Source organism: Odocoileus virginianus, unplaced genomic scaffold, assembly GCF_023699985.2.
Source record: "Odocoileus virginianus isolate 20LAN1187 ecotype Illinois unplaced genomic scaffold, Ovbor_1.2 Unplaced_Contig_2, whole genome shotgun sequence".
Classification (NCBI taxonomy): domain Eukaryota; kingdom Metazoa; phylum Chordata; class Mammalia; order Artiodactyla; family Cervidae; genus Odocoileus; species Odocoileus virginianus.
The window spans coordinates 335,448-363,202 of record NW_027224319.1 but is presented as its reverse complement, the minus strand read 5'-3'; the positions used below and the strand labels follow the sequence as shown (position 1 = coordinate 363,202).

Below are 27,755 nucleotides of genomic sequence, written 5' to 3'. Positions count from 1 at the left end.
ATGGCTCCCGGGAGCGTCGCTTCCGGTGACACCTCTTCCTCGGCCTCCTCGGCCTCCTCGGCCTCCGCAGAGGGGTCGTCCATGCTGTCAGGGTCTGAAAAGCCAGGTGAGCTCACGGAGCGGCCCCCTCAGTCCTCCGAGAGGGAGCCTGTTCCCTGGGGGTCCTGAACGCTTCCTTCCCGCCCCGTCCTCCCTCAGGCTGGCCCCAGAAACCGCCCCCCCCCCCCCACCCCTCCAAGGGGCAGAAGAGCTGATGCCAGAGGCGGGGGCGGGCAGGGAGGAGAGGGCAGGGGCCTCCCCAGCTGGAGCCCATTTGCTCGGGCGGGGGCCTCTGCCCAGCTGGGGCTAATTGAAGGGCTCGAGCAACAGGCGGGCACGCACTTGAGGCTCAACTGCGCTTTGGCTATAGGGCCGCGCCCCAGCTTTCAAGCAACATACAGCGCCTCAGGATTCTCTGGGTATGGGGTCCACTGAGGCACACGGGCCCGCTTCATCCCCTCCAGGAACTCCCAGGCTGGGAGGCAATCGGTTGCTTTGATAATGACGCATGTGCTCGAGTGGCGGGGAGCCAGAGGGCTGTCGGAGCCGCTCTGGGTGGTCAGGGTGGGCTTCCCAGAGGAGGTGGCTCCTGAAGGAGGGTGGGACAGGGGCCGTGTTCAGAGTATTTGCGGAGATGTCTTTGGGGAAAGAACGGGTCCAAGTGCCTGGGGAGCGCAGGGCAGAGGGGCTCAGCGCCGTTTGGGCCTTGACGGGTGAGTGATAGTGGCCGACCAGGCCGAGGGCACAGCCTGGCTGGGGCCAGGGCCTGGAGGGGAGCATGCTGGTGGAGGGCTTGGTTTTCCTTTTGGTGGGTGGTGGTGCTGCGCGACTTCCCTCCAGCTGGGGCAGAGTTGGGAGAACAGCAGGGATGGGGAGGCGCGGATCGGACCGGGCCTCCCAGGTCGAGGTCAGGTGTGAGGGCAGTGGCGGCTGAGGGATGCGAGAGATCCTAGATGCGTGTAGAAAGGGTGAGAAAGGGCAGAAGTCTGCGCCCTGGGGATGGCAGCTCAGAAGCTTGTGGGGAGCAAGAGTGACCTCAGGGTTTCGGTTCCAGCCAGAGGCTGAGGCCGGGCAGTGGCCGGGAGAGCGTCGAATCCTGGCCACCGGACCCCCAGGGACCAGTGGGCAGTGATGAGGCCCTAGCTTGTCGCCTGGGTAGAAGTGAGTTTCCACATAGAGACAGAAAGCAGTGAAGCAAGTCCAGCGTTTATTAGGAGGAAAAAGAGTACATGTGACTATAGACACACGGGCGGGCTCAGAGAGGGTCGTGCCCTCGTGGTTTGAATCACCTTTATGGGGCATTTCTCCTGGGTTTCCTCTGGCCGGGCACCTTGCTTGGCCTGCTGTGTGTCTGTATCTGGTACATCTCAGCCTCCTGCCTCGCGTGTGTGCATCTCGGAGCTGAGATGGAGTCTAGCGCGGAGGCCTGTGGGTAGCTGACATCACTTGCTATGGCATGACATCCACTCCCCTTTTGACCTCCAAGGGGTCTTTCTGTGCCTGTGTCGTTGGGGAGGCCTCCTTAACTTCGACAACGAGGAATACATGATTTTCTCTCTGGGCAGGATCCAGCCTCCTCCATCCCTGTGCTTTTATGGAGTTTCTGTCCATAGGGGAGAAACTGTTCAAGCCTGGGGCCCATCTGTGTCCTGCCTTGGGGGGCATGGGGGGTTCAGGACATGCCCTGGGCACCTGTTTGGGTGTCTGGGTAGGTATGAGAGATAGGCACCACTGTGGGGGAGAGAAGACGGGGGACAGGTTTGTAAGGAGCGTGAGCTCTTCTTTTGGACACCCCAGTATACAGCAAGCATCGAATAACTGCAGAATGAGGAGCTAAACAGTTTGGAGGGCCGGGGCGGGGGGGAGGACGGAGACGCGCAGGTGGCTCCCTGGGACAGGGCGTGGTTTGGGGGAGACAGGGCAGCAGTTAGAGCTGTCACCCCGGGCCAGGCCCCTCGAGAAACCCTCTAACCCTGCAGCTGGAAGGGTTCAGACCGCGCTAGGGCTCCTGCCAGGGGACGCGGGGCTGGGAAAGCTGAGGCTCAGAGAGTGAGACGCCAAGGTCCGACTGACCTCAGGTTCTATAGACTCGCGGTCTCTGACCCCAGAATGAATATTCTCAGACACTGGGCTCCTCCTGGCCAGGAAACACCAGAGGTTGAATCTGATTAAGTCTCTCTACAAATGTTGCTAAGGTCTAGAGTTTTTAGATGGTGGTGGTTTTCTTTTTTTTTGCACTTTAAAATGTTTTTTTAAATATATATATATATTAGCCATTTGATTCCTTTTCTTGAGTCTTCAGATTTTGCAGATTGGTTGGAAGTCAACATTTCTAATCACTGGTTTCATATTTAAACCACTTTTATGTGCTTTATGGTGACTGACAGCATCTCTCACTGGCTCCCTCCTTACCCTTGTATCCTACTCTCGTTTGCAACTTTTTAAATATAACAGCTTACTGAGATACCTCAATAATTCACATAGCACACAGTTCACTCATTTACAGTGGCTTTTAGCACATTCACAGTTGTCTGTTTCCATAGTCAATTTTCATCTCCTCTAAATGAAAACCTATACCTGTTAGCAGTCACTCCCTATCACCACCCACCTCCCAGCCCCTGGCAACCACTAATCTACTATCTAGCCCTGATTTGCCCATTCCTGGCATTTCACATGAACTAAATCATACAATTGGGTTTCCCAGATGGTGCTAGTGGTAAAGAACCTGCCTGCCAATGTAGGAGACATGGGTTCAATCCCTGGGTCAAGAAGATCCCCTGGAGGAGGGCATGGCAACCCACTCCAGTATCCTTGCCTGGAGAATCCCCATGGACAGAGGAGCCTGGCAGGCTACGGTCCATGGGGTCACAGAGAGTCGAACATGAGGTGTGTAGCTTATCGTCTGTCCCTAGGGCTGTTGTGAGCCCCTGTGTGATTTTGGCTATAAAAGAGGGCCCATTATGGCTCTGGGGAGACTTGGGAAGTCCAAAGTGAGGAATTACTTCTTTTTAAAAGAAGTAATCTGTAAGTACAGATGTCCAAGGCCTTTTCAGATCAGGTGGGGGAAAGCTTCAACCCATCCTGTGAAAGTATCAACCAAGCCCAGACCATATTTATATCTTGATCGTGGGGGCATTTGGGTGAAATCTAACTGCCAGTCTTCCCCTGGATATGTCACTCGGCACTGAATTGGCCTGAGTAACAGAGAGGGGATTGGATGGGACTGGGCATTATTATGGGGCTTCCCTGGTGGCTCAGGTGGTCAAGAATCTGCCTGCAATTGCAGGGAACCAGGTTTGACCCCTGGATTGGAAAGATCCCTTTCAGATTATTATGGACACATAAGTCAGAGGCCAATGTTGCTTGCTTTACTGTTCTTACAAGCCCCTTCCCTGAAAAAGCCTTTTGCATCAAGTCCCATAGTGCATCCCTCCCATAGTGGAGGCATCACGTCAACTCTTAGTTTCCATTGTTGGGCCTCCGGGACTAGAAGCTTACCCTGCTCTTCATACTAACCTGTGCTTCCTCTCTCCTAGCCTCGTTTCTCTGCATGTTCTTGTTCCTGTGGAGAGTACTGGGGAAGACCAGGGAGTTCAGGGGGGCCAATCACTAGGACCGTAACTTGAGCTCTTGCACACAAGCTGTGTGTTTTGCAGTTCAATCAACTTGGGCTTCCCTGGTGGCTCAGATGGTAGAGAATCCACCTGCAATGCAGGAGACCTGGGTTTGATCCCTGGGTAGGGAAGATCCCCTGGAGAAGGAAATGGTAACCCACTCCAGTATTCTTGCCTGGAGAATCCCATGGACAGAGGAGCCCGGGGCCGGGGTGGGGGATACAGTCCATGGGGTCACAGAGAGGCGGACATGACTAAGCAACTAAACAACATTGTAGATGGACATTTCCAAAGCATAATGATTCCTATAGCGTTTACCAGAAAGCTCATATCACAGTTATATTTGCCTAAAAGTTTAATCGTATCAGGTTATTCTGTTAGATGACAGATTTTATAGTAACAGAAACAAGGTGTACTTACTGACTTTCAGTAACCCTAGGTACAGTAAAAGTGTCATGTTGATAACTCTAAAGACAGGTCTGTATTAATTAAACCCAGAAGCCTAAGCCAGATAAGTTAATTTCTACAGAACCAGGGATCTCGTAGTTTTTCCGCTTGAATTCAAAAAGGTCTCTTTTCTTCTTCAGTTTGGGATGGATCAGGTAATTCTTGGAGCCCAGGCAGAAGAGTTACATTGTAAAGGCAGAGGAGAGAGACCCAAGCCCCTCTCTTTTTCTTTTTTGTTCTTTAAAGTTCTCCCCAAATAACCCAAGGCTGGAGTCTCAGGCAGTTTGGGCTGTGTATTGTATTTCGAGGTTTGAATTCTCCACCGTGTCTTGGCAGAGACTTGCAGGAGCTGTCAGACAGACAAAACTACATACAATAAAGACACCAGTGACAAAAGTTTATAAAGACACAGATAAGACTTTAGGAAGAATGGGATGGGAGTGTAGTGGGTGAGGACCGAGGGAGAGGTAAAGGGAGGAGAGACAGAAAGAGGAAGATACAGAGAAATTGGCATTCCAATCCGCCCCCTGCCGGGTGTCTGTTCAGACACCAATCTGTGCACCTCCAGAAAGGGCCGGTGAAGGAGGGGGCACCCTGTCCACTGCCCACGGGGCTCATCAAGCCTGGAAACCAGCTGGGTGTCCGACATCTTTGGGACTCTCACGCGTGTGTACACAAGTGTATGGAAATCTGCTGCGTGGGCCCGTTCCCAAAGGGACATCTCTTGGCGGCAGGGAAACAAAGGTGAGCATATTAGGGGTGATTGGACTTTGTGCTGAGGTTTGAACATCACTTATGAGATAAACCTCCCATCGGGAGAGCCTCCCCACTTCTGCTCATTACCCATCAGGTGAGCCCTTGGCCAAAGGAAGCAGGTCTCACAAGCTGGGAGAAGTGATGCTGTAGCTGCCTGATGTCCACTCTCTCGGAAGGATAAGACAAGGAGGAGAGGACAGAGATTTCAGGAGCTGGAAAAGGACACGGGAGGAGAAGGCATTGCCCAGATGAGGGTCCTGAGACGCCCCGGGGCCGGGAAGGCAGACTTACCACCTGTGGTGATGCTGAAACGAGACAGGTGGGCGCGGGTCAGCCACGGGAAGGCTTCATTCCATGGCCTTGGACGTGCCCAGATCCTCTCCTGGGAAGTGGGCAATTGTCCCCTACGTGTGTCACCAGATACTATGCTGGCAACCATGGTTCTTGGCCTCCTTAAACAATAGATATCGATCAGAATTCAGGCAAGGATTTATTGCAGTTCCTGCTGCAGAAGGAGGAATGAAAACAAGTAACAGGTCCCCTCATTTGCTCGCTGAGGTGGGGGCAAATTGGTTCCTCATATGGGGCGCGGGTAGGGGTGTGTTCAGGGGTCAGGCCAAAGAGTGGTCTAGGTGGTCTGTCTGTCCCTTTAGAGGTGTGGAGTGCGGGGTCACGCCCAGCACCCTGCTTTTGCTCCCAGCTCATCAGAAGTAGCAGTCGAGTTTTGGGTTTTTTTTGTACCTTCTTGTCCATAATTTGCCTCCACTGCTTCTATGGTAGCTCAGACAGTAAAGAATCTGCCTGCAGTGCAGGAGACCCGGGTTCAGTCCCTGGGTCAGGAAGATCCCCTGGAGAAGGGAATGGCAACCCACTCCAGTATTCTTGCCTGGGAAATCCCACGGACAGAGGAGCCTGGCAGGCTCCAGCCCATGGCATTGCAGAGTCGGACACGATTGAAGCAACTTGGCACACACCCATGCGTGTCATTTGCAGTCACTTAGAGTTTCTCTGTGCCCTGTTGCCGGAGGGGACGTTTGTCCGGGTGCCAGCCCTGCAACAAGCAGTCCCAGGTCGCCGCCTGTCTCAGAGCTGTCACCCCCAGGCCAGGCCCCTCCAGAAACCCTCTCCCTCTGCCCCTGGGAGGGCTCGGACCTCCCTAGGGCCGCCTCCCCGCTGTTGGAGGTGGGGGATGGGACGCAGGCAAGGCCCCCAGGTCCTGGCTGACCTGAGACTCCACTGATTTGCAGGCTCTGGTCCCAAAATGAATACTCTCAGACACGGTTCTTCCTAGCCAGGAGGCAATAGAGGGTAAATTTGATACGGTCTCTTTACAGTTTTTGACGACATCTAGGGTTTTCAGGTGGGGTTTTCTCCGACTTTATTTTGTAAAAATGTACTAATTTCCGGTGTACAGTATACATATATCTGTTCCTTAGATTCTCTTCCCGTACAGTTGACTTCAGAGTTTTGAGTGGAATTCCCTGTGCTACGCAGCAGGTCCTGATTAGTCATCTGTTTTATATATAATAGCGTGTATATGTCAGTCCCAATCTCTCAACTGATCCCTTTCCCCTTTCTCTCCTGGTAACCATAAGTTTGCTTTCCACATCTGTGACTCCATTTCTGTTTTATAAATAAGTTCATTTCTACCATTTTTTATATTCCACATAAAACCAGTATCATCTGGCGTTTGTCTTTCTCTGACTTCGCTCAGTGTGGTCAATCTCTCAAGTCCATCCACGTTGCTGCACATGACCTTACTTTGTTCTTTTTTAGGGCTGAGTGATATCCCATTGTATGTATGCACCACATCTTTATCCACTCCTCTGTTGATGAATATTTTGATTGCTTTCATGTCTTGGTTATTGTAAATAGTACTTCAGTGAATAATGGGGTGCACGTATCTTTTTGAATTATGATTTTCTCAGGGATATGCCCAGGAGTGGGATTGCTGGATCATAGTAAATCTATATTTAGTTTTTTAAGGAACCTTCATACTGTTCTCTTCCACAGTGACTGAGCCAATTTACATTCCCACCAACAGTGTAGGAGGGTTCCCTTTTCTCCACACCCTCTCCAGCATTTATTTTTTGTAGACTTTTTAATGATGGCCATTCTGACTGGTGTGACGTGATACCTCACTATAGTTCTGATTTGCATTTCTCTAATAATTAGTGATGTTGAGCATCTTTTCATGTGCTTTTTGGCCATCTGTATGTCTTCTTTGGAGAAATGTCTATTTAGATCTTCTGCCCATTTTTTGATTGAGTTGTTTTTTTTTTTTTTATTGAGCTGCATGAGCTGTTTGTATATTTTGGAGATTAATCCCTTGTCAGTTGCTTTGTTTGCAAATATTTTCTCACAGTTTGTGGCTTGCCTTTTCGTATAGTGGGTTTCTTTTTTTTTTTGCTATGCAAAACTTTGAAGTTTAATTAGATCCCATTAGTTTATTTTTTAAAACTTCTTGTTGAAGTATAGTTGATTTACATTGTTCTGTTAGTTTCAGGTATACGGCAAAGTGAGTGAGTTGTACATAAACATACATTGCTGTTGTTGAGTCGCTAAGTTGTGTCTGACTCTTTGTGACTCCATGGATTGTAGCCCACCAGGCTTCTCTTCCCTTGAAATTCCCAGCAAGAATACTGGAGTGGGTATCGATTTCTCCAGGGGATCTCCCCAAACCAGGGATTGAACCTGTGTCTCCTACTTTCCTGGGAAGCCCACATATTCGTGCATCCACTCAGTTTTAGGTTCTTTTACCATACAGGCCATTCCAGAGTGCTAAGGAGAGCTCCCTGTGCTATAAAGCAAGTTATTGTTAGGTGTCTGTTGTGTAAATAGCAGTGTGTAAGTCTCAGTCCCAGCCTTCCAGCTTATGCCCCGCAAGTCTATCCTGTGGTAGCTGCGGTTTCTCTTCTACATCTGTGTCTCTGCTTCTGTTTTGTAAATAAGTTCATGTGTACTCTTTTTTCAGATTCCACACACAAGTGATATCATACATTTGTCTTTCTGTGTCTGATGCACTTCATTCAGTATGACCGCCTCTGTGTCCATCCGTGGTGCTTCAAATGACCTTGCTTTGTTCCTTTTATATGACTGAGTAATATTCCATTGTATATATGTAGCACATCTTTCTTATCCATCCCTCTGCTGATGGGCATTTAAGTTGCTTCCATGTCCTGGCTGTTGTTAATAGTGCTGCAGTGAAACTTTGGATTATGGTAGCTTTGTAGTAGTCTGAAGTCTGGGAGCCTAATTTCTCCAACTCCATTTTTCTTTCTCGAGGTTGCTTTGGCTATTTGGGGTCTTCTGTGGTTTCATACAAGCTGGAAATTGTTTTGTTCTAATTCTGTGAAAAGTGCCATTGATAATTTGTGAGGGATTGCGTTGAACCCGTAGATTGCTTTGGATGGTACAGTCGTTTTCACAGTGTTGATTCTTTCGACCTAGGAACATGGTATCTCTCTCCATCTGTCTGTGCCACCTTTGGTTTCTTTCACCAGTATCTTACGGTTTTCTGAGTAGAGTTCTTTTACATCCTTAGGTAGGTTTATACATAGGTGTTTTATTCTCTGCTGCAGTGGTGAATAGAATTGTCTCCTTAATTTCTCTTTCTGGTCTTTCATTGTTAGTATATAAAAATTTGAGATGTATGTTTTTTTTGACTGTGCTGGATCTTTGTTGCTGCGTGCGGGTTTTCTGTAGTTGTGGTGAGTGTGGGCACACTCTCCACTTGTGTGGGCTTCTCATTCCAGTGCCTTCTCTTGCTGTGGGCACTTGGGCTTCAGTAGTTCTGGCATGCAGGCTTAGTTGCCCCGTGGCAGATGGAATCTTCCCAGGCCAGGGAACAAAGCTGTGTCCCCTGCATGGGCACGTGGGTCCTCAACCACTGGGCCACCAGGGAGGCCCTGCAAGAGATTTCTGTGTATTCCTTTGGTATTCTGTAACAGTGCTGATTTCATTGATGAGCTCCCTTACATGGCCTCTTTAGAATTCTCCAGGTAATAATATCATGTCTGCAAACAGTAACAGCGTTACTTTTCCAATTTGGATTCCTTTTATCTCTTTTTCTTCTCTGATTGCCATGGCTAGGACTTTCAAAGCACTGTTGCATAATAGTGGAGAGAGTGGACTTTCCTCGTCTTGATCCTGATTTTAGAGGAAATGCTTTCAGTTTTTCACTATCGAGAATGAGGTTTGCTGTGGATTTGTCATTTGTGGCCTTTATTATGTTGAGGTAGGCTCCCTCTATGCCCACTTTCTAGAGAGTTTTTGTCATAAATGGGTGTTCTGAATTTTGCCAAGCATTTTTTGCATCTATTGAGATGATCATATGTTTTTTGTTCTTCAGTTTGTTAATGTGATATATCACACTGGTTGGTTGGTGGAATACTGATGAATTCTTGCATCGTTGGGATAAATTCCTCTTGATCCTGGCGTATGATCCCTTAATGTGTTGTTGGATTCAGTTTGCTAGTGTTGAGGATTTTTGTATCTATGTTCGTCAGAGATATTGACCTGTAATTTGCTTTTTTTGTGGTATCTTTGCCTGGTTTTGGAATCAGGGTGATGGTGGCCTCATAGAATGAGTTAGTGGGTGCTTCTTCCTCTGAAGTTTTTTGGAAAGAGTTTCAGAAGAATAGGTGTTAACTCTTCTCTAAATGTTTGATAGAATTTGCCTGTGAAGCCATCTTGTCCTTGACTTTTGATTATTGGAAGATTTTTAATTACAGTTTTAATTTCAGTATTCATGATTGGTCTGTCTATATCTTCTATCTCTTCCTGGTTCAGTCTTAGAAGGTTGTACCTTTCTAAGGATTTGTGCATTTCTTCCAGGTTGTCCAGTGTTTTGGCAAACTTGTGAAAGTTGCTCACTCGTGTCCAACTCTTTGTGACCCCATGGACTATACAGTCCATGGAATTCTCCAGGCCAGCATATGGGAGTGAGTAGCTGTCCCTTCTCCAGGGGATCTTCCCAACCTAGGGATCGAACCCAGGTCTCCCGCATTGCAGGTGGATTCTTTACCAGCTGAGCCACCAGGGAAGCCCATAGTTACTTGTAGTAATCTCTTTTGAGTGTTTGTATTTCTGTGGTGTCAGTTGTAATTTCTTATTTTTCATTTCTAATTTTGTTCATATGAACACTTTTCCTTTTTTTCCTGATGAGTCTAGCTAAAGGTTTACCAATTTTATTTATCTTTTCAAAGAACCAGTTTTTAGTTTCATTGATTTTTAATACTGGTTTTCTTTGTTTCTGTTTCATTTATTGCTACTCTGATTTTTCATGATTTCTCTCCTTCTAACTTTGGGTTTTTATTTGTTCTTTCTCTAGTTACTTTAGATGTAAGGCTAGATTCTTTGAGATTTCTCTTGTTTCCTGAGATAAGATTCTAATGCTATAAATTCTCTCAGAGCTGCTTTTGCATTAGAATAGTTGTGTTTTCATTGTGATTTGTCTCTCGGTATTTTTTTATTTCCTTCTCTGATTTCTTCAGTGATTGATTGGTTATTTAGTAACGTGTTTCACCTTCATGTATTTGTGTTTTTTACAGTTTTTTTTCCCTGTAATATATTTCTAATCTCATAAGGTTGTGGTCAGAAAAGATACTTGATATGATTTCAGTTATTAAAAATGTACCGAGGCTTGATTTGTGACTCAAGATGTGATCTGTCCTGGAAAATGTTCCATGTGGATGTGAGGAGCAAGTGTACTCTGCTGCTTTTGGATGGAATGCCCTAAAAATACTAACTGAATCTGCCTGGTTTGTTGTGTCATTTAAGGCTTATGTTTGCTTGCTCTCTGCCCAAATGTTCTCTCCATTGGTGACAGTGGGGTGTTAAAGTTCCCCACTGTTACTGTGTTATTGTTGATTTCCCCTTTTATGGACGTTAGCATCTGCCTTATGTGCTGAGGTACTTCTGTGTTGGGTACATATATATTTACGATTGTTCTATCTTCTTGTTGGATTAATCCCTTGATGATTATGTAGTGTCCTTCCTTGTCTCTTGTAACAGTCTTCAAGCTCTATTTCTCTGATATGAGTATTGCTACCCCAGCTTGCTTGCTTGCTTTTTAAACTGGGGTGCAGTTGTTTAATAGTGTAGCTAGGCTCTGCTGTGCGAGAAAACGATCAGGTGTGTGTACACACACCACCTCCCTCTGCCCAGCCCTCCCGTCCGGGGGACCGCAGAGCCTGAGCTGAGCATCCGTGCTGTGCCGCAGGTTCCTACTGGGTATCGTTTTACACACAGCGGTGCCTGCATGTCACCCCCAGGCTCCCGTTCATCCCACTTCCCTCCCCACCCCCATGTCCACGTGTCCACCCTCTGCATCTGTGTCTCTGTTGCTGCCCATCAAACAGGGTCATCTAGACCACTTTTCTAGATCCCACGTAGATGCATGAACATACAATGCTTGTTTTTCTCTTTCTGACTTACTTCACTCTGTCTGGTGGTCTCTGGTTCCATCCACAAATAACCCAATTTCCTTCCTTTTTATGGCTGAGTAATATTTCTGTCTCTGTGTGTGTGTGTGTGTACATACACATATACGCACACCCAAATCTTCATCCATTCATTCTTTTCATGTCCTGGCTATTGTAAATAATGGTGCAGTGGACACTGGGTGCACGTGTCTTTGTGAATTACATTTTTTTTCATGGTATTTGCCAAGTAAAAGTAGTGGGATTGCTGGGTCACATAGTAGTTCCATGTTTAGTTTTCTAAGGAACCTCCTTACTGTTCTTCATAGTGGCTGTATCAATTTATGTTCCCACCAACAGTACAAGAGGTTCCCTTTTCTCCACACCCCCACCAGCATTCATCATTGTTTGTAGATTTTGTGATCATGGCCATTCTGACTGGTGTGAGGTGATATCTCATTGTAGTTTTGACTTGCATTTCTCTAATGATTAGTGATGTTGAGCATCTTTTTATGCATGTGTTGGCTATCTTGTGTCTTCTTTGGAAAAATGTCTGTTTAGGTCTTCTGCCCATTTTTTGATTGGGTTGTTTGTTTTTTGATATTGAGCTGCATGAACTGTTTGTATATTTTGGAGACTAATCCTCTGTCATTTGCTTTGTTTGCAAATATTTTCTCCCATTCTGAGGGTTGTCTTTTCATCTTGTTTATGGTTTCCTTTGCTGTGCAAAAGTTTTTCAGTTTAATTAAGTCCCATTTGTTGATTTCTATTTTCTACGATGTGGGTCAAAAAATTTCTTGCCATGATTTATGTCAGAGAGTGTTCTGCCTATGTTTTCCTCTAAGATTTTTATAGTTTCTGGCCTTACATTTAGGACTTTAATCCATTTTGAGTTTATTTTTGTGTGTGGTGTTAGGAAGTGTTCTAATTTCATTCTTTTACATGTAGCTGTCCAGTTTTCCCAGCACCACTTATTGAAGAGACTGTCTTTTCTCCATTGTATATTCTTGCTTCTTTTGTCATAGATTAGGTGACTGTCGGTGGGTGGGGTTATTTCCGGGTTTTCTATTTTGTTCAGTTGATCTATATTTCTGTTTTTGTGCCGTAACATACTGTCTTGATTACTGTAGCCCTGTAGTATAGTCTAAAATCAGGGAGCTTGATTCCTCCAGCTCTGGGTTTTTTTTTTAAATTATATAACTTTTTTTTCTAATTCTGGTAGCCAAAGTCTTGGAGCTTCAGCTTCAGCATCAGTCTTTCCAATGAATATTCAGGGTTGATTTCCTTTAGGATTGATTGATTTGATCTTGCAGTCCAAGGGACTCTCAAGAGTCTTCTCCAGCACCACAGTTCGAAAGCATCAATTCTTTGGCGCTCAGCCTTCTTTATGGTCCAACTCTCACATCTGTACATACATGACTACTGGAAAAACCATAGCTTTGACTATATGGACCTTTGTCAGCAAAGTGATGTCTCTGCTTTTTAATACACTATCTAATTTGTCATAGCTTTCCTTCCAAGGAGCGTTATGTATAGTATCATGTCATCTGCAAACAGTTACAGTTTTACTTTTCCAATTTGGATTCCCTTTATTTCTTTTTCTTCTCTGATTGCTGTGGCTAGAACTTCAAAACTGTGTTGCATAATAGTGACAAGAGTGAGCTTCCTTGTTTTAGAGGAATCTCCTGATTTTAGAGGAAATGGAGGTTTTCACCATTGAGAATGATGTTTGCTGTGGGTTTGTCATATATGGCCTTTATTATGTTGAGGTAGGTTTCCTCTATGCCTCCTTTCTAAAATTTTCATCCTAAATGAGTGTTTTGAATTTTGTCAAGAGTTTTTTGTGTCTATTGAGATGATTATATGGTTTTTATTCTTCAATTTGTTAATGTGGTATATCACACTGGTTGACTTGTGGATATTGATGAATCCCACTTGATCATGGTGTGTGATCATTGAATGTGTTGTTGGATTCAGTTTGCTAGTATTTGTTGAGGATTTTTGTGTCTGTGTTCATCAGTGATACTGGCTTGCAATTTTCTTTTTTTGTGGCATCTTTGTCAGGGTTTGGAATCAAGATGATGGTGGCCTCGGAGAATTAATTTGGGAATGTTCTTCCTCCCAAGATTTTTGGAAGCATTTCAGAAGAATAAGTGTTAACTTTTCTCTAAAGGTTTTATTGATGGGCTTCCCTGGTAGCTCAGCTGGTAAAGAATCTGTCTGCAATGCAGGAGACCCCGGTTCAATTCCTGGGTCAGGAAGATCCCCTGGAGAAGGGATAGGCTACCCACTCCAGTATTCTTGGGCTTCGCCTGGTGGCTCAGCTGGTAAAGAATCTACCTGCAATGCGGGAGACCTGGGTTCAATCCCTGGGTTGGGAAGATCCCCTGGAGAAGGGAAAGGCTACCCACTCCAGTATTCTGGCCTGGAGAATTCTGTGGACTGTATAGTTCATGGGGTCGCAAAGAGTCAGACACAACTGAATGACTTTCACATCACTTCTCTAAATGTTTGATCAAATTCACTTGTGAAGCCATCTGGTCCTGGACATCTGTTTGTTGGAAGATTTTTAATTGCAGTTATAATGTCATGACTTGTAACTTGTCTGTTTATATCTTCTGTTTCTTCTGGGTTCAGTCTTGGAAGGTTATACCTTTCCAAGGATTTGTGCATTTCTTCCAGGTTGCCCAATTTATTGTCATGTAGTTGCTTGTAGTAATCTCTTGTGAGTCTTGCATTTCTGCGGTGTCAGTTGTAAATTTCTCTCATTTCTAATTTTACTGACTTGAATCTGTTTTCCTTTTTTCTTGATGAGTCTCTCTAAAAGTTTATAAATTTTATTTATCTTCTCAAAGAACCAGCTTTCAGTTTCATTCTTCCTTTTCTTTTTATTTTTTTGCTATTCTTGTCATTCCTACTAACTTTGGTATTTGTCATTTCTTTCTCTAGTTCTTTAGGTATGAGGTTATGTTGTTTATTTCAGAGTTTTCCTGTTTCCGGAGATAAGATTCTATTGCTGTAAATTGCCTCTTAGAGCTGCTTTTGCATTAAGATTGTTCTGTTTTCATTGTGATTTGTCTCTAGGTATTTTTTTATTTCCTGTTTTGATTTCTTCAGTGATTCATTGGTTGTTAAGTAACGTATTGTTTAACCTCCATGTGTTTGTGTTTTTTACAGCTTTTCCCCCCGTAATTGATTTCTTATCTCATAGTGCTATGAAAATATACTTGATATGATTTCAGTTTCTCAGAATGTACCAAGACTTGCTCTGTGACCCAGGATGTGATCCATCCTAGTGAATGTTCCATGTGGATTTGGGAGAAAGTGTATTGTGCTGGTTTTGGATGGAATGCCCTAAAAATATTAGTTGACTCTATCTGGTCTATTGTGTCATTTAAGGCTTATGATCCCTTATTTATTTCCTGCCTGAGTGTTCTGTCCACTGGGGTCAGTGGGGTATTAAAGTCCCCTGCTATTACTGTGTTACTGTCTATTTCCCCTTTTATGGCTATTAGCGTTTGCCTTGTTCCCTGGTAACTTCCCTGGTGAAGAATCCGCCTGCAATGCAGGAGACCCTGGTTCGATTCCTGGGTCTGGAAGATCCCCTGGAGGAGGGCGTGGCAACCCACCCCAGTATCCTTGCCTGGAGAATCCCATGGACAGAGGAGCCTGGTGGGCTACAGTTCGCGGGGTCGCAGAGGGTGAGACACGGCTGGGCGACTAAGCACAGCACATGGAGGTGCTCCTGTGCTAAGGTCGTCTATTTCTTCTTGGATCCATCCCTTGATCGTTACGTAGTGTCCTTCCTTGTCTCTTACAGGAATCTTTATTTCAGTATCTATTTCGTCTGACATGAGCCTTGCTACCCCAGCTTGCTCTCCTTCTTTTAAAATCGGGGTATAGTTGCTTTACGATGTTGCTAGTTTCTACTGTACAACAGAGTGAGTCAGCGACATGTGTACACATATCGCCTCCCGTCAGCCACCCCACCCCTGTAGGTCACCGCAGAGCCCTGCGCTGAGCCCCGTGTGCGGTCCAGCGGGCCCCCACTGGCTGCCTGTTTTACGTAGAGGAGTGTACATGTGGCAAACCCAACCTCCCAGGCCATCCCACTTCCCTCCCCCACCCCATGTCCGCACATCCATACGTCTGTGTGTCTGTTCCTGCCCTGCAGATAGGTTCATCTGTACCACTCTTCTAGATTCCACTCATATGCATTAAGACTCGATACTTGTTTTTCTCTTTTTGACTAACTTCGCTCTTTAAGACAGTCTCTGGCTTCATTCATCTCTCTACAAATGACTCAATTTCTTTGCCTTTTATGGCTGATTAATATTCCATTGTGTGTGTGTCACACACACACCAGTTATTCATCCATTCATGTGTCAATGTATATTTAAGTTCCTTCCATGTCCTGGCTATTGTCAAGAAGAAAATGAAGTTGCTCAATCGTTTCTGACTCTTTGTGACTCCATGGACTAAAGCCTGCCAGGCTCCTCCTCCATGCAATTTTTCCAGACAAGGATGCTGGAGTGGGTTGCCATTTCCTTCTCCAGGGGATCTTCCAGACCCAGGGATCGAACCCAGGTCTCCCACACTGCAGGTAGACTCTTTACCATCTGAGCCACCAGGGGAGCCCAAGGTGGAAGTGAAAGTTGCTCAGTCATGTCTGACTCTTTGCGACCCCAAAGACTGTATAGTTCATGGAATTCTCCAGGCCAGAATACTGGAGTGGGTAGCCTATTCCTTCTCCAGGGGATCTTCCTGACCCAGGGATAGAACCCAGGTCTCCTGCATTGCAGGTGGATTCTTTACCAACTGAGCTGTCAGGGAAGCCATGGCTATTGTAAATAATACTTCAACAAACATTGCAGTGCCTGTGTCTTTTTCAATCAGGGTTTTTTTCGTGGTATATGCCCAGTATTGGGATTCCTGGATCATATAGGAGTTCTATTTTTAATTTTTTAAGGAACCTCCATGCTGTTTTCCATAGTGGCTGTATCAGTTTACATTCCCACCAATAGTGCACCCTCTCCAACGTTTATTGTTTGTAGATTTTTTTATACTAGCCATTCTGACCAGCTTGAAGTGATCTGGCATTTGCAGTTTTGGTTTGCATTTCTCTAATAATTAGTGAAGTTGAGCGTATTTTCACGTGCTGCTTGATCATCTGTATGTCTTCTTTGGGGAAATGTCTAGTTAGGTCTTCTGTCCATTTTCTGATTGGGTGGTTTTTTTTGATATTGAGCTGCATGAGCTGTTTGTATAGTTGGGAGTTTAATCCCTTGTCAGTTGCTTCATCTGCAGATATTTTCTCTGATTCTCACGGTTGCCTTTTTGTTTTGTTGCCTTTGCTGTGAAATAGCTTTTTAAGTTTAATTAAGTCCCATTTATTTATTTTTATTTAAAAAATTGTATTATAGTTGCTTTACAATGTTGTGTTATTTTCTACTGTACAGCAAAGTGAATCAGCTGTGTGTGTGTTTGTGCGTGTGTGTGTGTGTAGAGATATCTTCTTTGGATTGTTTTCCCCTTTAGGTCACCACAGACCACTGAGTGAAGTTCCCTGTGTTACACAGTAGGTTCTCTGTCAATTGCAACATCTCAATTCACCGCATTCTCCGCTACCCCCTTGGTATCCATACATTTATTCTTTATGTCAGTGTCTCTATTTCTGCTTTGAACAAAATTTTTTCAGACTCCACACATGCATTAACATACGATATTTTTCCCTTTCTGACTTCACTCTATGACAGTCTCTAGCCCCATCCACGTCTTTACAAATGACCCATTTTTCATTCCTCTTTATGACTAATAATCTGTCAAAAAAGATCTTGCTGTGATTTATGTCAGAGAGTGATCTATGTTTTCCTCTAAGAGTTTTATAGTTTCTGGCCTTATAATCTATTTTGACTTTAATTTGCGTATGGTGTTAGGAGGTGTTGTAATATTATTCTTTTTCATTTGTGCAGTTTCCCCAGCACCACTTATTGAAGAGACTGCCTTTTCTCCATTGTATATTCTTGCCTCCTTTGTCATAGATTAGGTGACCATAGGTGTGTGGGTTTATTTCTGGGTTTTCTATTTCATTAATCTATATTTCTCTTTTTGTGCCATACCATATACTGTCTTGATTACTGTAGCCCTGTAGTATAGTCTAAAATTAGGGAGCTTGATCCCTCCAGCTCTGTTTTTTTTAAATACAAATTATAAATTGTTTTGTTCTAATTCTGTGAAAAATGCCATTGGAAATTTGATAGGGATTGCATTGAATCTGTAGATTGCTTTGGGTAGTGTAGTCATTTTTATAGTATTGGTTCTTCAAAGCCGAGAATGTGGTGTATCTCTCTCTCTGTTTGTGTCGTGTTTGATTTCTTTTATCAGTGTCTTATTAGAGTTTTCCAAAAGGGTGTCTTTTGCCTCCTTAGGTAGTTTTTTTTTTCTTGCTATTTTATTGTTTTTGTTTCAGTGGTCAGTGGGATTGGTTTCTTAATTTCTCTTTCTGATCTTTCATTGTTAGTATACAAGAATGCGAGAGATTTCTAGGTTTTCATTTTGTATCCTGCAACAGTACCAATTTCATTGAGCTCTGGTAGTTTTCTGGTGGCATCTTTAGAATTTTCTATGTATAGTATCATGTCATCTGCAAACAATGACAGTTTTACTTTTCCAGTTTGAGTTTCTTTTACCTATCCTTCTCTGCTGTGGCTAGGACTTCCAAAACTATGTTGAATGTTTAGAGTCAACTTCCTTGTCTTGATCTGGGAGGAAATGCTTTTAGGTTTTCACCATTGAAAATGATGTGTTCTGTGGCTTTTATTATGTTGAGGTAAGTTTCCTCTATAACTACTTTCTAAAGTTTTTTTAAATCATAAATGGGTGTTTTGAATTTTGTGAAATTGTTTTGTGTCTACTGAGATGATCATATGGTTTTTATTCTTCAATTTGTTAATGTGTATATCACACTGATTGATTTGTGGATACTGAGGAATCCTTACATCATTGTGAGAAATCCCACCTGATTATGATTTATGTTCATGTAATGTGTTGTTGGATTCAGTTTGCTAGTATTTGTTGAGGATTTTTGTGTTTGTGTTCGTCAGTGATACTGACTTGCAGTTTTCTCTTATTGTGGTATCTTTGGCTGATTTTGGAATCAGGGTAATAGTAATGGTGACCTCATAGAATGAGTTTGTGTGTTCCTTCGTCCACAAATTTTGGTAAGAGTTTCAGAAGAATAGGTATTAACTCTTCTCTAAATGTTTGATGAAATCCACAGCCATCTGGTTCTGGACTTTTGTTTGTTGAAAGATTTTACATTACAGTTTCAACTTCATGGTTTGTGATTGGTCTGTTGATATCTTCTATTTCTTGCGGGTTCAGTCTTGGAAGGTGGTACCTTTCTTAGGATTTGTGCATTTCTCCCGGTTGTCTGATTTATCATCTTAGAGTTGCTTGTAATAATGTATTATGAGCCTTTGTGTTTCTACAGTGTCAGTTGTCATTTCTCCTTTTTCATTTCTAATTCTATTGATTTGAGTCCTCTCCCTTTTTTTCTTGATGAGTCTCTATGAAAGTTTACCGATTTTATCTTTTCAAAGAACCAGCTTTTAGTTTCATTGGTTATTTTTTTGCTATTGTTGTCTTCATTCCCATTTCATTTATTTCTGCTCTGATCTTTATGATTTCTTTCCTTCTACTAACTTTGGGTTTTGTTTGTTCTTTCTCTAGTTGCTTTAGGTGTAAGGTTAGGTTTTTTTTTAGTTTATTTTTTTATTGAAGGATAATTGCTTTACAGAATTTTGTTGATTTTCTGTCAAGCCTCAACATGAACCATCAGGGTTAGGTTGTTTATGCGAGAGTTTCTTGTTTTTTGAGCTAGGATTAAATTGCTGTCTATTCCCTTTTAGAACTGCTTTTGCTACATCCCACAGGCTTTGGGTTGCTGTGTTTGCACTGTGATTTGTTTTAATGTATTTTTTCTTTCCTCTTTGATTTCCTCAGTGATCTCTCGGTTATTTACTAGTGCATTGTTTAACTTCCATATAGTTTTTTGTTTAGTTTTTTTAATGTAATAAATTACTAATCTTATAGTGTTGTGATTGGAAAAGATGCTTGATACAATTTCAATTTTTAAAATTTACCAAGGCTTGATTTGTGACCCAAGATGTGATCTATCCTGGAGAATGTTCCATGGGCATTTCAGAAGGAAGTGTATTCTGTTGCTTTCGGGTGGAATGTCCTATAAATATCATTTAAGTCTATCTGGTCTCTTGTCTTTTCATGGTTGTGTTCGTTATTAATTTTCTGTTGGGATCATCTATTCATTGGTGTAAGTGGGGTGTTAATTTCCCCTGCTATTATTGTGTTACTGTCAATTTCCTCTTTTATGGGTGTTTGTCGTTTGTACTGAGGTTCTCCTAAGTTGGGTGTGTAAATATTTACAATTGTTATATCTTCTTTTGGAATTGATCCCTTGATCATTACGTTGTGTCCTTCCGTGTCTCTTGCAACAATCTTTATTTTAACATATATTTTGTCTGATAAGAGGTTAGCTCCTCCAGCTTTCTTTTGATTTCCATTTGCATGGAATATCTTTTTCCATCCCCTCACTTTCAATCTGTATGTGTCCCTAGGTCTGAAGTGTGTTTCTTATAGACAGCTTATAAAGTGGATATTGTTTTTGTATCCATTCAGCCAGCCTATGTCTTTGGTTGGAGCTCTTAATCCATTTACATTTAAAGTAATTATTGATACATATATTCCTATTGCTGTTTTCTTAATTGTTTGGATTTTTGTTGTTGGTGGTCTTCTTTCTTCCCTCTTCTATCTGTTGTGGTTTGATGACTAGTGCTGTGAGGTTTTGGTCTTTTTATTATTTGTTTTTAACTATACTGGGTCTTCATTGCTGTGTGGGGGCTTTCTCTAGTTGCAGTGAGTGGGGGCTACTCTCTAGTTGTGGAGTGTGGACTCCTCACTAGAGTGGCTCCTCTCATTGTGGAGCACAGGCTTTAGAAGGTGCATGGGGTCAGTAGTTGTCCTGCACGGAGGTGCCTCACAGCGTGTGGGATTCTCCCGTACCAGGAATCAAACCTAGGTCTCCTGCATTGGCAGGTGGATTCTTGACCACTGAGCCACCAGGGAAGCCCCCTGTTGTTGTTTTTGGCTGACTTTTTCTTTTGTAAGTGTGTGTATCTATTGTAGTTTTTTGTTTTGTATTAATAGTTCTCATGAGATTTTGATATCGCAATCTGTATATGTACAAAGTTCTATTTTTCCACTTTAAGATGTGAGATATATATAAAGGGGCTTCCCTGGTGGCTCAGTGGTCAAGAATCTGCCTGCAAGTGCAGGAGTCCCAGGAGATGCTGGTTCGATCCCTGGGTCAGGAAGATCCCCTGGAGAAGGAAATGGCAACCCACTCCAGTATTCTTGCCTGGGAAATCCATGGACAGAGGAGCCTGGCGGGCTACAGTCCATGGAGTTGCAAAGAATCAGACACAGTTGAGCAGCTGAGCACATTTGCCTTCATATCTGTATATTAATATTAGCTACTTGATTCCTTTTCTGAGTCTTCAGTTTTTATAAACTGGTCAGAAATCAACACTTCTAATCACCATGTTTAAATTAGGTTTCATATTTAAACCACTTATCTGTGCTTTATGGTGACTGACAGCTTCTAACACTGTCTCCCTCCTCACCTGGATCCTACTCTTTTTTGCAGCAATTTAAAAATAGCAGCTTATTGGGATATCTCAGTAAATCACATAGCACGCAGTTCACCCACTTAAAGTGTACAGTGGCTTTTAGCACATTCACAGTTGTGGCCCGTCTCTACTGTGAATGTTAGAATATTTTCATCTCCTCTAAATAAAAACCTGTACCCAGTGGTAGTCACTCACCGTCTCCACCCACCTCCCCAGCCCCTGGCAACCACGAATCTACTTTTTGGCTCTGATTTGCCCGTTCCTGACATTTCATATCAGCTAAATTATACAATATGTGACTTTTTTGTGACTAACTTCTTTCACTCTGCATCATCTTTTCAAGGAAGTTCTTCATTCCTCCTGTTGGCTGTATGATGTTCTGGCCGTGCTATGTCTTGTTTATCCATTCACTAGTTTATGAACTTTGGGGTTGCTTCTGCTCTTGAATTATTATAAATAATGTAAGGGGCTTCCCTGGTGGCTCAGTCCATAAAGAATCCACCTGCAAAGCAGGAGACAAAGCAGGAGATGCAGGTTCGATCCCTGTGTCAGGAAGATACCCTGGAATGACAACCCTTTCCAGTATCCTTGCCTGGAAAATCCCATGAACAGAGGAGCCTGGTGGGCTACTGTCCACGGGGCTGTAAGAGTTGGACTCGGCTTAGTGACTAAATAATGCTTCTATGAATATTTGTGTATATGTTTTTGTGTGGACATATATTTTCTTTTCTCTTGGATATATACCCAAGAGTGAAATTCTTTTTACTTGTTATGATGAAAGCTTTCAAAAGGACACAAAAGCAGGCTGATGGTATGGTGACAGACCCGCCCCCACAACTCCATGCAACCATCAGTCAGCTTCAGCAGCTAACAGTTCATGGTTACCCTGTTCCACCACTGCGTTATTTCAGAGTAAATGCCACGCTTATCGTTTCATCTGTAAACTGTTCAGTATTTATCTCTAAAAGATGAGAATCTCTTAAAATAATTACACTGCCATTAGCACACCGGCCGGAAGCAATATCATCCTTAATGTCATCAAATATCCCAGTGTCCACGTGTCTGGTTGCCTTTTCTGCCCCCAGTCGGATTGTTCAGATCATATTCTGAAGCAAGGCCCCTGCGTTGCCTCTGGTTAAAGGGTCTCGTAGGATCTTTGCTTTCTGGGTCCTTTCCCACATTTATTTTTCCTCCTTGCTTATTTGTAGGAGGCACTGGATCACGTGTCCTGGAGAGTTCCTCATATCTGGGTTTTACTGATTTCATATGGTCCTTGCATTTCCTGTAAAATGTTAGATCTAGACAACTGACCTGGTGTAGTGTTTGTTCTTTTAGTTATTTATTTTGGCTGCACTGGGTCTTGGTTACAGCGCGTGAACTTCTCATTGCTGTGGCTTCTCGACACGGAGCACGGGCCCTAGGACACGGGCCTCCGTAGTTGTGGAACCCAGCGCTGAGGTGCCCCGGGGCATGTGGCATCTTACTTCCCAGACCAGAGGCTGAATCTGTGTCCCCTTCATTGGCAGGTGGCCTCTTGACCCCTGGGCCACCAGGAAGAGGATCCCAGTGTTGTTTATTAAAAGGACCCTATAATGCCTTTTAATAAGCCTTTGTGGAGGGCTGTTGTGTGCCCAGCCCCACGGTGGGCCCCGGGAGACCGTGGCTGGCCAAGCAGTGCTCCCCCACCCTCTGCTCCCGGATCGGGGTGGATGGGGCTGGGGGAGTGCATACATGAGTCCCCGGGCTGCTTGCCCACCGGCCGTGGGGACTGGCCAGCACCCAGCGGGTGCTCCCCTGGGCGGGTTTGTCAGCGGGGGGCCTGGGGACGGTCTGGGCCCTGGCTGATGTCCTGCCACCCCGCCCCGCAGGCGTGGCCCCGGGCGCCGTCCGGGCGCCGCGCCGCCACCCTCCGGTGCTTCGCATGGTGCTGGAGGCGCTGCAGGCCGGGGAGCGGCGCAGGGGGACCTCGGTGGCGGCCATCAAGGTCTACATCCTGCAGAAGTACCCGACGGTGGACGCCCTCCGGCTCAGCCACCTGCTGAAGCAGGCCCTGGCCACGGGCCTGCACCGCGGCCTGCTCGTCCGTCCCGTCAACTCCAAGGCCAAGGGGGCCACCGGCAGCTTCAAAGTGAGTGGCCCGAGGTGGGGGGGGGGGGGGCGGGAGTGGTGAGAGGTGGCAGGGGGTCCCGGGGTGTGGCGAACTTGGCCCCGGCTTGAACTCCAGCTCCAGGTCTTTCTTCCCGAGCTCTGGGTGCTGTTCCCTCTCCTCCTGTCTCTTTTTCTTCTTCCTCTGTCTTCACCCAGACACCCCCTTCCCCACCCCGGGGAGGCTGAGCTCAGACCCGGCCCCCGTCACCCTGCTGCATCCACCTCATTCCTTGTTGGGTGGGACCCGTGACCAGAGACCGTCTCAGCTGTTTCACTTCCGGGTCCTTGGTGCCCGTGACCCCTTCCTGGAATTCCTTTATCAGGGGTGGCCCAGGCCCAGCCTTGGCCCCTGCAAGGTCACAGCCTTGGGGTTAGCTCCAGACCCAAGGTCTCCAAACCTGGGCTGACACCTCCCTGAGCCAGCACGTCCTCCTCTCTCAAAGGGGCGAGACACCCAGAGCTAAGAGCAAATTTGGCACAAAAGTCAAACCCCAGCATCGTGACTGCCAGCTGCCACCAGGGACATCTTGGATCCCAGATCCCAGGGACCTGGATCCCAAGGGGCCCGGACCGGGGATACGTCTTGTCACTGCTGTGCCCCTCTGACAGTCGCCGCGGAACTTGGTGGAACATTCTCTAACTGCCTGTCCCAGTCCCTGTGGGGACAGGCTAACTGAGCCCAGGGAGACCCCCTCCTGGAACTCCGCATGTGTGGGTCTGAACTTCGGCAGCTGCCATGGCAAGGCCAGGGGCACAGGGTGGGGTGACGGGGAGCTGGAGAGGGGATGCTGGGGGTGTGTGTGATGGGGAGGCAGTCAGGAACCTGGACCAGGGGGTGGGAGGCAGGGAAGGGGGTCTCAGGTACCACAGAGTCAAGATGTGTGTGTGCTGGGAGTGGGGGTTGTTTTCTGGTCATGGTGGGAAACAGGGACCCATGAGGACTCAGGGATGTTGGGGAGCAGTGTCATCAGAGCTGGGCTCTAGAAGGGCAGAGCCAGGCATCCCTGCATCCCCCTGCTGCTCACACTCTCCCTGATGACCCCGTTGTAAAGATGGGGAGACTGAGGCCCGAGGGGGAGGAGAAGACTTGGACAGGTCGAGTTGCACGGCTGGGGTTGGGGCCCATCTGCCCTCCACGTCCATGTTCAGCTGCAGAGCAGGAAGTGGCCAGGAGACCTAGGGACGCAGTGGCAAGAGGCGGGGAGGGGGTGTCAGGGCCACAGTCCACGGGGAGGTGTTGCGGGAGGGTCAAAGATGCTTCATGGGTTAGCATCAGAGGACAGCGTCAGGGCTCACAGTGCGTGCTGGGCTCCGAGGAGCCAGGCTCTGAGGCTTCCGGGGGCAGGGGCAGGAGGCGCATGCCTGCCACCTACGCGGGGAGCAGGGAGAACGCTGGGTGAGTTTTGCAGACTCGAGTCCCTTAGCTCCTCTGTGGCAGCAGCTCCCTCGTGGTGCAGGGCGGGGTGGCACGCACTACTGGCTTCCAGCTTTTAGGAGGCAGCTGTTCATCCTCTCCCCGAGCCCTTGGCCGCTGCCTTCACCCCCTCCCTGGGAATGGGGTCTACTCTGAGCCTCACGTAGGGTGTCGGGACGTGAGATGCCCAGACCTTTGCTCTCAGTTCCATCCCGTTCTCTCCTCCGCCAGTTAGTCCCCAAAGACAAAAGGAAAATCCCACCCAGGAAGACGGCCCCCAGGATGCCCGGTCAAACTGAGGGGAAGGACCCCAAGAAGCCGAGTGAGTCAAAGAAGGACCCTGCCAACCCAGGCAAGGTGAAAAGAGGATCCAGGAAGCCCGGAGAGGGGAGGGCAGCTCCCTCCAAACCAGGCGCAGCCAAGAAGGCCCCCAAGAAAGGCACGCAGACCAAGGATCCAGAGGCAAGGCTGGGTGAGGCCAAGAAGCCAGACGAGGCCGCTCAGGCCCCTCCCAGTGCCAATGGGCCCGGCGGGAAGTCGGAGGTCAAAGAAAGAGGGGGCCGCCAAGGTATGGGTGTGAATGGGCTGGGCTTGGGATGGGATTTCTGGCAGCCACTGGCCACGAGTTGGGATGGAGGGGTCGGTTCTGGGGAGGAGGGGGTGTCTACTCAATGTGCCCTAAGCACTTGGCGTGACCCGGAGAGACAGAGAACTCAAGTAGCTGATGGGGGTGGGAGGAGGGGTCAGCTCTGAGAGGGGTCCAGGGAGGCTTCCTGGAGGAGGTGGCGCAGGCAGGAGAACAGCTTGTGCAAAGGCCTGAAGGCATGAAGAATGTGGCTGTGATGAGCTGTGCACAGTCACTCAGTCGTGTCCAATTCTCTGACCCCATGAACTGTAGCCTGCCAGGCTCCTCTGTCCATGGCGATTCTCCAGGCAAGAATACGGGAGTGGGTTGCTATGCCCTCCTCCGGGGGATCTTCCCAACCCAGGGATCGAACCGGGTCTCCCGCATTGCAGGTGGATTTTCTACCAGGGAAACCGAAAAGGTGGAAGAAGTCTAAATAGTCCTGCCTGTGTGCCTTGGGAGCGGGAGAAGGGGAGGCTGTGAGGGCGGCGGGAGGCTGGACTTTATCTGGAAGATGATGAGGAGCCATGGAAAGGCCCTGAACAGGGGACAGTTAGGGCCCAAGGTGCTTTTTTCCTTACGAATCTAAAAAAAAAAAAAGAACTATGGAGTATGATTGTTTTACAATGTTTTTCTGCTGTACACCAATGGGAATCAACTATATGTACACATATATCCCCTCCCTGGTGACCCCCCTCCGACCACTCTCGTCATCACAGAGCACCAAGCCGGGCTCCCTGGGCTATAGAGCAGCTTCCTGCAAGCGATGTGTTTTACACACGGTAGTGTGTGTATTTCAACGCTACTCTGTCCGTTCGTCCCACCCTCCCCTTCCCCAACTGTGGCCTCAAGTCTGTTCTCTACGTCTGTGTCTCTGCTCCTGCCCTGCAAAAAGGTTCGATGCCAGTTTTCTAAATTCCATGTGTATGCATTAATATATATTTGTTTTTCTCGTTTTGACTGACTTCATCCTGTATGACAGTCTCTAGGTTCATCCACCTCAATAGAACTGACTCAAATGCATTCCCTTTCATGGCTGAGTAATATTCCTTGGTAGAGCTAGACCACAGCCCCTCATCCGTTCATCTGTCGATGGACATCTAGGTTGCTTCCCTGTCCCGATTGTTGTAAATAGTGCTGCAATGAACATGGAGGGTGCGTGTCTTTTTGAACTATGGTTTGCACAGGATATATGCCCAACTAGTGGGCTTGCTGGGTCACAGGGTAGTTTTATTTCAATTTTCGTAAGGAAATTCTATACTGTTCTCCATGATGGCTTTATCAAGTTATGGAAAGGCTCCTTGAACAGGGGACAGGTGTCCTGGCTGCCGCGTGGGAGATGGGCTGAAGACAAAGGGCTGCTACACCTGTTGGGGCCTTTGGCGTGGATGGATGGAATGAGGGATGGTTGTCCTCCTTCCGCTTAATCCTCCCACTGTTCCCTGGGCTTTGACCTTCAATTGGCAGACTCGGGCACCAGGCTCAGAGAGGCTGAACAACTTCTCCCAGGTCACACAGCCTGCAAGTGTCAGCGTGAGGAATGGGCCCTGGGCAGGCTGTGGGGCCCCTCAACCCTTCTGCCAAGCGGCAGCTCCTCCGGAAAAAAGTCTGTCTCACATGGCATCCCCTCTTCCAGCAGATTCCAAGGCCCACAGGAAGACACAGCCTGGAAGTCAGAGTTCAAAATCCACCAAGGTAGGTGTCGGGGTGACTTCCCTTGTCTTAATCTCCAGTGGCCAGAGCTTGGGTGTCCCCACTTAAGCCCAGGGGGGGTGAGTCGAGGAAGAGGGTAACTTATTTCACTTTCCTCTGCTCCCAGCCCTCCAGTGCCCGGAGGATCACTGTCCCCACCTTATAGATAGGAGGCTGAGGCTTAAAGAAGCGAGGGCATTTGTCAAAAGCAACCCAGAGCTGGGGTTTCAACCCTGAGTTTGTGGGCTCTGAGCAGTGTGCCCAGCCCTGCCACCTTCTCGTGTTTTGCTTTCTTACAGGGTGAGAATGGTGCTTCCCTGGCCAAAAAGAAAATGGGGGGCAAGGTCCCTAAAGAGACTGCTGGGGAGGGGCCCAAAGCCAAGGCCCCTGTTCCTCCCAAGGGCACTGGGTCCAAGAGAGAGCCTGTACCACTGGCCAGGAAGGCTGAGGCCTCTAAGGGCCCGAAAAAGCCTGGCATCCCCACCAAGTCTTCAGCGTCCCAAGCGGCCAGCAAGAAGGCAGAAGCCAAGGGCTAGAGGCGAGGTGGAGAGATGCAGATTCTACTTTTTTACTCCCCTAGAAACTATCACTCTATTTATTTCACTATAACCTATTTATCAATAAAGCTTTTCTTCCCCACTCATGGGTACGAGAGGAGGCTGGGGTCTAAAGGTTTGGCCATCCAGGGCATGGACCCAGATGGACAGGATGGAAGTTCCTGTCCTGGGAGATGCAGACTGCTACAGGGATGCAAAGGTATGCAGGGGCCTGCGGAGGCACAGGAGAGGTGCTTGGTCCAACCTGAGATCTGGGACTGCTTTCTGGAGGAGGCAGCTTTTGGTCTTAAAAGGATGAGCGGGAATCGCCAGGCAGATGAGGGGGGAAGGGCTT

The 27,755-nt window shown here is 46.5% G+C and overlaps 1 protein-coding gene across 1 annotated transcript; it reads left to right on the top strand.

Annotated features, from left to right (window-relative positions):
* Positions 1-27,652, top strand: H1-8 (H1.8 linker histone). Its single transcript, XM_070463344.1, has 5 exons — positions 1-106; positions 22,854-23,113; positions 24,779-25,115; positions 26,809-26,873; positions 27,164-27,652. Exons 1-5 carry the CDS (start codon positions 1-3, stop codon positions 27,398-27,400), a joined length of 1,005 nt encoding a protein of 334 aa, XP_070319445.1. The 3' UTR covers positions 27,401-27,652.
* The last annotated feature ends 103 nt before the right edge of the window (positions 27,653-27,755 follow it).